Genomic DNA, 13705 nt, shown 5'->3' with positions numbered 1-13705 from the left:
GTCACCTGGTCACGTTTGTTCAATATGGTAACCAGAACAAAAGTAGTCACTCAAGCCTTTTCCAGTGCAATAACTAGTCGGTCATTTAATTTTTGCAGCATCACACTGGGTAGATCCATCCACCAAAAAATGTGATTGGTCCAAATCATGAAAACATATAACATGCCACTGGTTTGGATAAAATCTTATGATCCATATCAGACAATATACTGACAAAACTTACATATCAATCACTTTATTGTTTGGTTTCAAAGGCGTTTGACTAAATGAGCAACAAAAGACATTTTGGGTTGGGTTCTTGAAGATCTTTCTCTTAGTCCTTGATCTACTGGGGACACGGTATGTCTATTATAAATATGGTCTGATCTAAGCTGAAGAGAATGTGTAGAAAAATACTTTATAGAAGCATCTTACATAAATGGTCAATTTGCACAGAATGCACTCTGAATGTCAATAAGATACGGGGGGGGGGGGGGGGGGGGGGGTTAGGGGGATGTTCAACTTTCACAGTCTGGTGTGTCCTTTCCTTTCACCAGACAGATTGCAGTTGGAGATTTGAAAAGAGTGAATGTCATTAAAATCCATGCCAACTCAATCCATTTAAGGGATAGCTGAAGTAGAATTTAAATCAACAGCCGAGCCCAAGCTCTATGTGTGGACAGAATACATTCCTCTCTAGCTTTTTGTTTGCGGCCATTTGGGAATTAAATCTATTGTGCAAACAATGTCCCGAACAGCATACTGACAGTGTTTACCTCAAAGAAAATTCCAGAAAAAAACATTATATTAGCAGAGCAAACTATTCCATTTGATACTGTTTCGAGTCTGTTTTATGCTCTCTATGAAGTTACACCACTGTATAAGTTTCTAATGAGTGGAAATTGTGATTCATGTGCACATACTAACCGGGTGTAGATTCCATTCTTACGACAAAAGGAATTTTTGACCGAGAGTCGACGGTTGTTGGGCTCCAGGGCAGGGAAGCGTCCTTCATCCAGCTGTACCATCTCTCCATGGGAGAGGGGCAGAGACGTGCAATTCGAGAGGCCACCTAAAGACAAAAATCAGAGGACAACCTATGAGGATCTATCTATCCATCCATTCAACCAATTATATATTAATACAAATGAATAGATGTCTAAGTACACAGAAATGTATTTCACTTTGCTGTTGACATTAAAATATGTAGTGCATCTAATCTGACTTTGTGGTATTTTCATGCAAATTCATCTCTTACTAGGCCAACCAGCCCAGATCTTGAACCACTAATTTCTAGTTGTACGGCTCTGGGATTGACCTTGTTGTGTTCATGACCATGTCAGTGAAACCATGTCGAATCTCAATAGGTCATTCAGCATGCATCTTCTAAAGTCAAAAGACCTCTGATCTCAAAGAGTCAAAGTGAAGTGTGACTCCAGAGAGGTAATAAGAGCAGTGACCTCTACGCCTAATTGGACAGTGTGATCTCCCACCTTGCAGAAATTCTGGCCTCTGGAGTTCAGTTAAACAAACCGGCCCCAATAGATCAGGACCAAACAGGGTCAGGCGGGTGGGGTGTATCTTGAGAAAAGCCTTTTGTGTCCTACACAAACACTTCCCTTGTGCTACTTACACATTCACAACCCTGATAACTGACCCTGGCCCAGGCACAGCACTAAACGCTGAACAAGCTCAGAAGCAGCCATGTGAGAATCCCTCCCACACACACACACACACACACACACACACACACAAAATCAGCCCGCAACCTGATCTCCCCAGACCTCTTAACTGAAAGAGCCCACAGTCCATATTGGACATACAACTAGAACATAGGGCTGGGTGATATTGCCCAAAAAAATTACCATGATAAATTGTATCTTTTAAGTCGATACTGATAATTATCATGATAAGTTTAACATTTTTATTTCTCTAAAGTTTAATGGCAGATTTTTGCTCCTAAGTAAAAGCTGTAGAAACCAGACCATTAAGTGTGGTGTGAGAACATGACAAAATTGTGAAATTCTTCACGTTTACAATTATTTTTCCTAAACAAAATATATATTCTTAATATGAAAATTAATTTCACAAAAATACTGTCATTATATTCCATTACTCCTTTAATACATTTAATACATGTCTGCAATAATAATATGATACAATTCTATATGAATATAGCTAAGTGGTCTAGCTGTGTAGTTGTCGTGTGATTGTGACTTATCAGCACATCTGAACTAGTGAGCTCATGCTGCACTGCTGAACTTTGACATGAGTAGTACGGTTTTGTTCTACTTTTTGCACATAAACAGTATTTCAAACCTTTATCGAACTCCTGTTATCATTTTATTAAGGAAAATTATATCACGACTATCATTAGCGTTTTATCACCCAGCCCTAATAGAAAGCACCTTTTCGATCCAGCAAGATCTAATCTATTTGGTTGGCTTTATGACTTTTTTGCAATACATTTATTTTTAACCAATCCAGCTGGAAACAAAAGGTCAGACACACCAAGCCAAAAGCTGTGACACACCAAGCCAATGGTAGTTCGTCAGCCAATATCGGTCCATCGTTTAGAGCCTGTCAGCTTAGTTTTTCAGCGTGTTCCACACAGTTGGCACTAGGTTTCAGTGATATAATTAAATCTGATTGGCTGTTCACCTTAGCAAACCAGTGCACAAGAAGAACATTCAAAGTAATGAGAGAAAGCACTGACAAAGTCAAGAGGTCTTAAACAGAGGGCTCAATTTTTTTACATCTTCATCTTACCTGTGCATTTCAATATGTGAACATTTTCATAATGCCATCTAGAAATTGAAGTTTCTATATCTGCAGTCCTAGTTTTTGGTTTACCTTTGTGAATGATTAATACCGACTACTGCCACCTGCTGGTATGGAGAGTTATTGACACAGTTGATGCATATATGCATTAGTTGGTCGTAGTCTTTCTCCTGTGATCAAGCTCAACTTTCTGACCCAAATGTATACAATTGACACTAGTTATTTTATGTTGGTTTGGTGTGTTGTGGCCTTAAGGGGTTGTGATCCATTTCACAAGTCAGAGTTTTGTGTGAAACTACTCAAGAATAGTGAGAAAATACTTGATTTTCACCTGCTTTCCTAAGCTGAGACAAAACATGAAAGTGATGTAATTTTGCATGAGGCAGCAAAATGAGTCAGCAATCATGTTGATAGCATTGACCACAACCAATTGAAGGAAAGAGATGCTACTATTGATTATTTGAGCCTCACTCAAGTGGAAAATCACTTTTTCCCAGAGCACCATGGCAATACCCACTAGAGATAGGAAAGTGGAGCTAAATTTGAGTCCATTTCAATTTAGTCGCGTGAGTCAGCAGTGAAGGACAGGGCAATCAGGGAAACTGAGAAATATTATGGATCTATTTTCAGTGTTTTTGGTTTATCAACCCACCTGAGTCTGTTTTCTTGGTGTATTTTTTGCTCTGTCCCCGAATAATGAGGATGAAGATGAGCAGAAGGATGAAAATGAGGCCCACGAGAGCAATAACCACCAGAAACCACCATTCCTCATAAAAGGGGGAGACCTTTTGGGCTGATAAAAGGGAAAAGAAACAGAAAAATGGGTTTGCACAACATAACACAAGACCATTTAGGATTTTCTCTGCAAGTTTACTGACCTGATATTGAAGGAGAAGGAGCACTTGGAGAACCGTAGCCATAGTCATTCACCGCAATTACACGGAAATCATAGGTGACCCCTTCTCTGAGGGTATCCAGGTTAAGAGTGTAGGATGTCACCTCTTTAGGGATGTCTTTGATTAGAATATCCCACAGTCCTTCATCTATTAATGGTTAGAATGCCATTATCCCTTTTGTAACGACCTTTAATGTTGCATTTCTGAACTTCTGCTGTTTTCTTTTTCACTTACCAGATGGTCTTGCTTCGATAACATAGCGTGTGATGGGAGCACGGCCAGGGTCACCGCTGGACCAGTGAAGAGTCAGGGCCGAACCATAACGAGAGATAAACGGCTCCCCCGGAGGCCCTGGAGCACCTGTGTCACAAAATATGCAAATAAGATGATAGTGGTGCAGAAATGATACACTCCAGCTTTAGATTAATTACAAAATAGCAAATAAGGAGCTAAATGCGAGGCAACAAGACCTTCTCCAGGGCCAGTTGTGATGTTGGCTTCAATCTCTGGGCCATAGGTAAGGGTTTTAGCACGGATGCGGAAGTTGTAGGTCACTCCATCTGCCAGATCCTTGATTTTCATCCACAAGGGAGTGCTGCCCTTCACATCCACAGTGACAACCTTACTGACACCTGAATTGTGAGGAGAGGAGTCTGTAGAGGAAACACTCAAACTCTAGATACCATGCTAGAGTAAAACACTAATAATGACACATACAAACACTCATTATTACACCGCACTGGATTTATATTATTGAGTTATATTAAAACGCACTCCTGTTCAAAAGTTTGAGGTCAGTAATTTTTTTTTCAAAAGCAATTTATGCTTTTCTTCATCAAGGATGCATTACATTGATCAGGAATAAATTGCATTTTATTTTTTATATTACAACAGAAATCAGTTATTTCAAACTGTAATAATATTTCATAACATTTCAGTTTTATTATTATTATTGTATATATTCAAATGAACTGCAAATTTCGTATTCAAAACCCTGTTGCACATAAAAGGCTTCTTTCAAAAATTTGTAGTGTCCCCAAAACTTTAAAAGAAAGTGTATTTTAATAAAACGACATTATAATTCTGGTTATATATTATTGTATAATCTCAAATTAAGGTTTTAATTAATTTACACTGACAGAATGTACTGTATTCAACATGTCCGATAGTCATAACAATGTTAATATTTGCATTTTGAATTACTATTGGTCTACTTTCTTACAGCTGTTTGCATACTGACTTGTAATTGGTCTCTGTTCAATTAGATATTCTATGCATACAGGAAATTGGCATCCTAGTGCAAAAATGTGCAAAGCATATAAGGTAGGGTACTGTATCCCACAATGCAATGCATGTGACTTGACCTTCCATTTTAGTGTGCTGAATGTGCCAGATGTAATTTTAGCAGGCCCATTATCAGATCTAAGATACATACAGTACAACACGATAAGATAATTTGTCAGCAATATAGCATACAAGTGTAAAGCATTATTGTATGCGTTATCTTTCACATTATATATATTTCTGACCATGGCCTATGACAATGCATTTGATTATATCCTTTAATTTGTTCAAAAGCAAAGGCAAAAACTAAAACCTAAACTGAAATTACACTTTCAATCTACTATTTAGCTACTTTGCAAGCACAGGTATTACTTCTGGGGTTTTACAGTCACATTTCCATACGTGTGAACATTGCACGAGGCCATGCTCTAGGGGTTAAACTAATAGAGAAAGCTGGGTCTTTGCCTTTGAGGCGTATTCTCCAGATCCTGAGATACGGCCATTGGTAAACAGCAGCCTAGCACATCTGTTTTCCCTCAAAGCCTTGACCAATCTGGAGCCATTATGGGACCACAGTAATTCCTCCTCTGATCCCAATTACGGTGGAATTTGGCCAATGCACCACACTTGGCAATTTAACCAAGCCTTGCTCAATAACAGGGCAAAGGGAGGGAACATCACATAGGAATGCCATTCATTAAATGCCAAAAGAAACCTCATTTTAAACACGTTTGGAGAACATTTGTAATTTTAAAAAAGCATGACGGGCATAGAAGGGTGTAAATCAGCTGCTGACTAAAAGTTATCTCTATAATTTGCTCAGCCACAGCTTTTAGTGTGGTGTAGTTTCTCACCATCCACAGGCGTGCAGGGCTCATAGACCACACGGTAGCCTTCCACGATGCCATTGGGCTGCTTGGGCTCACCCCAGGACATGTTGACCGAGGTGGTGGTGAGTTCACTAAAGTGGATAAAACTGGGAGCACTTGGAGCTGTGGAGTAAAAGAAGATCTCATTAAACCCTGAACATGATTTCATGAAAGTGCATTTTGATTGACAGGTTTTAATAGAGCTTGCCAGGGCTAACAGTTGCCGAATGTGAGTAAAAATTGACCTTGGTGAGTAAATAAAACAGTTACTCGCAGTTAGCCGGTAACTTTATTAGGAACATAATAAGTGGATAAATCAAATTGTAAGATCAATAATATAAATGATGTAAGTCTACTAAAATCAAAATCAGTTGTGTGTCCTTTGACAGGTTTTACTATAGAGAAAAAAAACTTACAATCGCATTTATCTCAGGCAATAAAGGTTTCAGGATTTTATCTCTGGTGTCTCAGGGGTTTTCCCCCTCACAAAAACTTTTGCCATTAACATTGAAATATTTAAATATGTGGAAGGAAACAATAATAGGCCTACATATTTTTTAAACAGTTACAGATTCACACAGTAACTGAAATTTGCCTGTATATGATGCATGATGCTGCAAGTGTCCAGAGCAGTGTGTCATAAATATTTAAGAAAAAAAAAAAGAAAAAAAAAAAATTTTATATATATATATAGAGAGAGATTTTTCAGTGTTTTAAACAAGTCTCTTCTGCTTAAAGCTGCATTTATTTGATCACAATACAGTAAAAAATGAAATATTGTTAAATATTATTACAGTTTAAAACAACAGTTTTCCATTTGACTGTATGTTAAATGTAATTTATTTCTGTCATGCTAATCTGAATTTTCAGCATCATTACTCCAATCATTTATCATTACAGTCAAAGTTGAAAATGTTGCAGATTATGATTTCTGTAAGAACAATAACACATTTTCATCATTGCTGTCTTTTTTGATTAATTTAATTCATTAGTTTTGAATACAAGCATCGATTGTATAAAAAAACGAAAAGAAAAAAAACTTTTGAACAGCATTGTAAAATGCTATATTATGTAGATACTGTGCTGTTAGGAATTTTTTTCTACATTATTAATATTTTTTAGCAATTTAGCCAATATTGGCAGGTGGATACATCTAGTCACAAAATTTATTATTATTTTTTTTCATGAAATATAAAATAAAAACAACAACCTCTCAGCACATATTTAAGCCTATTCTTCTGTTAGAGGTCAGGGTAATGTTGCAGTAATGTAAGGAGTTTGTCTGCCCTCCGGAAGATTGGCACTGAGGCTCGTATTGGCTCATCTCCCAGTGTCTTAGTGTAAGCTGAGCCAAGATTCTGTCTTGCTTGTACTGTTCTCATTGTTCCTTCCTCACTATAATGTCACAATCTTTAAGGGAGCGGAAAAGGCTGAATTAACTTTTCTCAATCACTTGGAACACAGTTCTCCTTATGCTGACCTGCCAAAAAGCACTTCCTCAATATGTGGCCCATTTTCTCCAACCCAGTTCCCAGCTCCCCATCCTAAACGAACTGTCACAAGCTTCCGTTCCTACACACTACCCCCAATACTCAGAGACAACCCATTTCCTTCACAGTCTCACAGCCCTCATGCAATCTGTATGATGTGATCCGTCCAATTGAAAATTAATAACCTTTTCAGCAGGGAGCTTTGGGAAAACAGTGGGATCAAAGATGTAGACTATTCTCCCAAAGCATTTCAGACTAAGCGGGTTTAGCATGAAGGTCACTTCTGTGCTTGTTGACTGATGTATTTTGCATGGACTTGTGTCCAGCGGATCACCTGCTTGCTGAGTGCGCCCTCTGGTGGGCAGCGAGCGGGGGCTGTCCCCCGCCGCGTTGAAAGCAGCCACGCTGATCATGTAGGTGGTGTAGCCAGTCAAGTTCTTCAGCTTCACGCTCAGCTCCGGCAGAAAGAGAGTGCGGAGTCGCTCAGTCGCATTCTGCAGCTGAAACTCCCAATAATAAATCTAGAAAGACACAAATCACACAAATTAATAATTTCAGAAGATGTAAATCTGATGGGCTATCAAGCTTAATATTTCAGTGCAGCAGTCCTTAAACTTTTCAGACCAAGCCTGACCGTATCTGATTAAATCAGTCTATCAGACTAAGTACCACTTAGTCATGTAGTCATTATTCAACTCTAAAAGAATAGAGGAATGAGGCTTTCTTGGCCTGTTCACGACGAGAAAAATAACGTTGTTATGATGTGTGTTGTTTTGACTCATGCAATCAATGCCTGTATGGCTGAATTCAGAACACAGAAAGACTAACAAAACACATTATTAGCAGTGGTGTAATTTGCATAAAACATTAATTTAGGTAATTTACATAGAATATGATACTGATCAATGTCCATAGATGGCAGTGCAGTGTTTAACTCAAGATGCTAAAGCAATGGTAGCTAGAACATCTCAATGCACCTTTAAAAACAATGTTGGGGAGTAACTAGTAATGTAACGGAATTACATAATTTAATTACAAAATAAATGTAATAAATGTCTGGTCAGCTATCCTTGTGGGGACTCTCCATAGGCGTAATGGTTTTTATACTGTACAGACCGTATTTTCTATCGCCCTACACCAACCCTACCCCTAAACCTAACCCTCACAGGAAACTTTCTGCATTTTTAGATTTACAAGAAACTTCATTCTGTGTAATTTCTTAGCTTGTTTACCCGTGGGAACCTCAATTTAGGTCCCCACCATGACACGAGTCCCCATAAGTCTGTGTGTATTCAGGTTTAAGTCCCCACCAGAATAGAAAAACAAGTACACACATACACACACAGACACACACACACACGCATGCACAGATATACAATTGATTTCTTTCCCAAATTGAAATGACTGCTCTAAAATATGAGACACCAATGTTTCATGAATTTAGGACACATAATTTTGGACAGTGTTTTCCATCATATCTATCTAAAGATTTGATTTCAAAAACAGCATCATATCTAATACAAGGTTTCTTGTCATGATTTAAAATCTGTATTTAACCTCAGAATGATCTCAAAGTAATTAGGTGCTAAAATCAGATTTTATGGTTGCTGGTAAATTACAATCTTTATTCTATTACATTTCCAAAATAACCTTCCAAACACATTATGAAATGCATATATTATCCTTCTGTGCGAAAATATGTTTTCTTTTAGCTGTAAAGTTTGAAGTTGCAGCGTATAGTTTATGCACCACTAGTGGTTCTAAACTGAACTGCCAAAACAACTTAAAAGGCAAAGTTTGTTTAGACTTTGAATATTGGTTTGGCAAAGCTTCGTCTGGAAGTTTAAAACTGTTTGAAGTTTGGTTTGATGTTTTAAAGTTATATAAGCTTTTTGTAGTAAATACTTGAGCAGCCAAAGAAATATTTAAAGCTTGAATGTTACATAAGACTTCTAGCTTTTGGCAGCCTGAAGAGAAATTTGGATGGTGGTTACTAGGGTGTGCTGGATGGTTGCTAGGTCAGTTATTTTGAAATAAACCCCACTATCCCTAAGATTACACAACAACAGTATATTGACTTTGTCAGGATGTGAACTGTTCTAATAAATCAAACTGAGGGATCGTTTTTACAACACCGTTTTCAGCAAAAAACTAAAAACACGTTACGTGTTTTGGCCATTCATTTACACAACCAAGGAAAGATGATTCATTTACACAACAACTTGCAAAAAGTACAAGTTTTTGAAAACTATACCATCTCTGTGTAAACTACAAAAATGTGTAACAATTATGTAATTTGCATGTATATTACATTCTCAGTCAATTGGTTTGTGCAGTTGTGTAGTATTTCTTTACAAAGTGATACTGCCATCTACTGGCCTGGCATGCATAATACAGCTGTCTGCAAAACTCAAAATGTTGCTTGCATAAATCAGGATAGATTCTTATATAAACAGGCCAAATACACACTGGAAAGGGAGATCAGACTGGCAAAGAGGAATTACACTGGAAAGCTAAAGGACCAATTCTTTTCCAGTTATCCTGCTTCAGTATGGAAAGGTCTGAAAGAGATCACCATCTACAAGACACCACCATCAGCACTGTGGAGAATCACATCTCCTGTAACCCCCCTCTCCCCACCTCCAGCACTCCAGATCAGTGAAGATGACGTGCGTCAGGTCTTCAGAAAGAACAAAAGAAAAAGAAAGGCACCCGGCCCAGACAGCATTACACCAGCCTGTCTGAAAACCTGTGCTGACCAGCTGGCCACATCTTCACAAGGATCTTCAACAGATCACTGAAGCTGTGCTAAGTCTCCACATGCTTCAAATTGTCCACCATCATCCCCATTACAAAGAAAACCTAAAATTACTGTACTTGAATACAGACCTGTGGCTCTAACATCTGTGGCCATGCAATCATTTGAAAGACTGGTTTTTGGCTTATCTAAAGGAAATCAATGGACCTTTACTAGACCCCCTGCATTTTACCTACAGAGCAAACAGGTCTCTGGATGATACAGTCAACGCGGGACTCCATTACATCCTACAACATCTAGACAGACCAGGGACTTATGTGAGGATCCTGCTTGTGGACTTCAGCTCGGCTTTTAACACTATCATCCCAAACCTCCTCCTGCCCAAATTAACTCAAATTAACTAATTGATTCCATCATTGAATCCATCCTCTGCAGTTCTATAACTGTCTGGTTCAGCTCAGCTACCAAATCTGACCTCACAAGACTACAGAGGATTGTCTGGACTGCTGAGCAAATCACTGGTACAACGTTACAGAGCACTGTGCACCAGAACGACCAGACACAGGAACAGTTTATTTCCTCAGGCAATCCATCTCATGAACACTTAACAATAATCTTGGAACACACAACACTACAGGTGCTTCTCAATAAATTAGAATGTCAAAAAAATTAATTTATTTCATTAATTAAACTCAAAATGTGAAACTCATGTATTAAATTCAATGCACACAGACTGAATTAGTCTAAGTGATGATTTTAGCTCACATTAAACAAAAACCCACCAATTCACTATCTCAATAAATTACAATATGATGACATGCCAATCAGTTAATCAACTCAAACCACATGCAAAGGTTTCCTGAGCCTTCAAAATGGTCTCTGACAACTACACCCTTCACAAGGAGTGTAAGTCACAAAAATTCATAGCCAATAAGCTGGCTGTTCACAGAGTGCTGTATCCAAGCAGGTTAACAGAAAGTTGAGTGGAACGAAAAAGTGTGGAAGAAAAAATGCAGATGAGTTGAAGGCCACTATCAAAGAAACCTGGGCTTCCATACCACCTCAGCAGGGCCACAAACTGATCACCTCCATGCCACGCCGAATTGAGGCAGTAATTAAAACAAAAGGAGCCCCTACCAAGTATTGAGTACAATAATAAAGGAAAAATAAATGAACTTTTCCTCGACATTCTAATTTATCGAGAAGCACCTCTATATACATTATTACCTATTTAACAACTTGTACTTGTTTACATTTCAAATTTGTACATATCAGACCTGTACATCATACTTGTCTATATTATATTTTTTACATTGTCTATTGTGTATATTTTTATATAATTCTTTTTTTTAATCTGTGTCCTGTCTTGTCATTGTCATTCTGTTACACTGTGGAGCTTCTGTAAAACAAATTCCTCGTATGTGTAAAGATACCTGGCAATAAAGCTCATTCTGATTCTGATTTTAGTAATTTTTACAAATCTGCATAAACAGGGATTGTTTGGACGATGTTGTCATCCGTACGTGAAAAAAGGAAATGAAAAGCATTTTTTAAACATACATTTAAAGGGGTCATATGATGCGATTTCAATTGTTCCTTTCACTTTGGAGTGTTAAAAGCTCTTGGTGCATAAATAAGATCTGTAAAGTTGCAAAGACTTGCAAAGTCTCAAATCCAAAGAGATATTCTTCATAAAAATTGAGTCAACCACTCTGTGGTTGAACACAAATGTTGTGGAGGAGATGCTATGTTTTGTTGTGAAAGCGAATCTACTTTGTTTGGCCTTTCAAAAGAGGACAACTAGAAATCAGTGGTTAAGTTGTATTTACAACACTGTTAAAGAATATTCCAAATATTCAGATGTGTGCAACGCATTTTACGGAGAATGAGGACTGTTTCCTGTGAGAGTAACCTACAATGCCGGTGTCTGTTTCTATAAAATGGAATAGTTCCAACTTTGCAAGGACAGTCTGGCACTTCTAACTCACAGCCTGTAAGTACGTTTTCATATATAAAGGATTTGCCACTGACGATTCAAACGCGAGTTTTGAGCAGTGTAGAGTAGAGCTTGTTGTTTGTCGTTTTTATGTCTCCACTGGATGCAACAAATGCCTCAATTGTAATGGCTTTTTTCTCCTCATGCAGGGACACACGCATCACAGTATGGAGGGGTATAACATTTCCATCACACACTTGATGCATTCGCCCAATCACAACACACTGGACAGTTTTCAAAACGATGAACTTTGTAAGAATCAACACGTTTCTGAAAGGTGGGGTATAGAGGAGCAATGTTAATGTGCATTATGTGGAAAATATTGTTTTTTTTTTTACCTTAAACCGCATAAACACATTGCATTACACCATATATACAATATAATGTTATTTTTAGCAACATCATATGACCTGTTTAATTGTGTACAATTTCAGACATTTTTTCAAACTCATGTGAGCACTTAGATTAAAAAAGTGATTCATTCATGAATCTAGCATTGCTAGTTCTGATTCTGCAGAAAACACACAAGACTTGATTGCTGAAATATTATCAGAAAACAAATATTCTCAGGTTGGCATATTGGCAGAAAAGGATTTATTATGTTTCACAGGGGCAAAGCAATATTCTAGCTTATATTTTAGCTAGCTGAAACACATCAAATGTTGTACCTTATAGCCTTGAATATCCCCATTCTGGGCCTCCACTGGAGGAGGGTCCCATGTGACATCAAGCTGAGTAGCTGTTGAGGACTGGATAGCAACATTCTGAGGTGCAGCAGTGGGCACTGATGAGAACATAGAGAGAGACTATGAATCCTATACAGTTTGAACTGATTTATTAGACTTTATATTGACTGACAGCACTACTGCACGTTTTTAATAGACTGTGAAATCAACAATATTGACTTATAGCATCAAGGAGGAATATTTGTACCCTTACCCGCCTCTCCCACGAACACTTCCTGTGGCGAGCTGGTGGGCCCCTCCCCTACTGCGTTATACACGCTCAGTCGGATCTCATAGCGCTTGTGTTTATTCAGATCTGAACAATGGAGAACATGTGCACACATACACGCTCTATTCAATACAGAATGAGAAAACCTTAAAGGTGCTAAAACATAATGATCCCCATCCAATGAAGTGAGATGCTGAGAGGAAAAGTCAATGACAGTGTGGAGAGAAATGGGCACAGTCAGACAAGACCAGACGTGAGAAGAGAGACAAATGAGATTGGGCTCTCATGTGCGCAAATAAACGAGGTGTGAGAAAGAGATGTTACTAGAGTTCAGAGACTAAGTTCGGCAGGAGGGAATGGATGAGTGGAAAGCAGTGTTGGGGAGTGACTAACTAAAAAAATTGTGATAGCTGCTAACTTAATGTTCTTCAGTAGCGTGACATTTGCTCAGCTGTTTTAAAAACTGTAATTTTTTCCACTAACAAGCAAGCTAATATTCATCTAGACAGTTCATTTAAAAGACCCAGTGTGAAAAGTTATTCACAGATTTGGGCCCCTGTGCAAATGTGAACATCTTTATTTGTATGAATATGCTAAATAGTACAATAATATAAATTAATACTTAATATATTAACTACTATCACATTTATATTTTTTATGGAAATAAATAATAGTATTTAAAACTAATATTGAGAATA

The 13705-nt window shown here is 37.9% G+C and overlaps 1 protein-coding gene across 3 annotated transcripts in view; it reads right to left on the bottom strand.

Annotated features, from left to right (window-relative positions):
• LOC132151563 (protein sidekick-2-like) overlaps positions 1–13705 on the bottom strand; it is a 135345-nt gene that overhangs the window by 6616 nt on the left and 115024 nt on the right. For 2 of the 3 annotated variants that reach the window (XM_059559754.1, XM_059559763.1), the window contains exons 35-43: positions 12993–13094; positions 12722–12837; positions 7634–7820; positions 5795–5932; positions 4127–4309; positions 3891–4016; positions 3639–3803; positions 3413–3553; positions 907–1051 (exon numbers count right to left, since the gene is read on the bottom strand). In XM_059559754.1, coding sequence (XP_059415737.1) covers positions 907–1051; positions 3413–3553; positions 3639–3803; positions 3891–4016; positions 4127–4309; positions 5795–5932; positions 7634–7820; positions 12722–12837; positions 12993–13094 — 1303 coding nt within the window. The remainder of the gene's footprint in view (positions 1–906; positions 1052–3412; positions 3554–3638; positions 3804–3890; positions 4017–4126; positions 4310–5794; positions 5933–7633; positions 7821–12721; positions 12838–12992; positions 13095–13705) is intronic. The other variant, XM_059559773.1, reaches the window with a different exon arrangement.

This window comes from Carassius carassius, chromosome 1, assembly GCF_963082965.1.
Source record: "Carassius carassius chromosome 1, fCarCar2.1, whole genome shotgun sequence".
In the NCBI taxonomy this organism is placed as follows: domain Eukaryota; kingdom Metazoa; phylum Chordata; class Actinopteri; order Cypriniformes; family Cyprinidae; genus Carassius; species Carassius carassius.
This window is presented reverse-complemented; position numbering and strand designations above follow the sequence as displayed.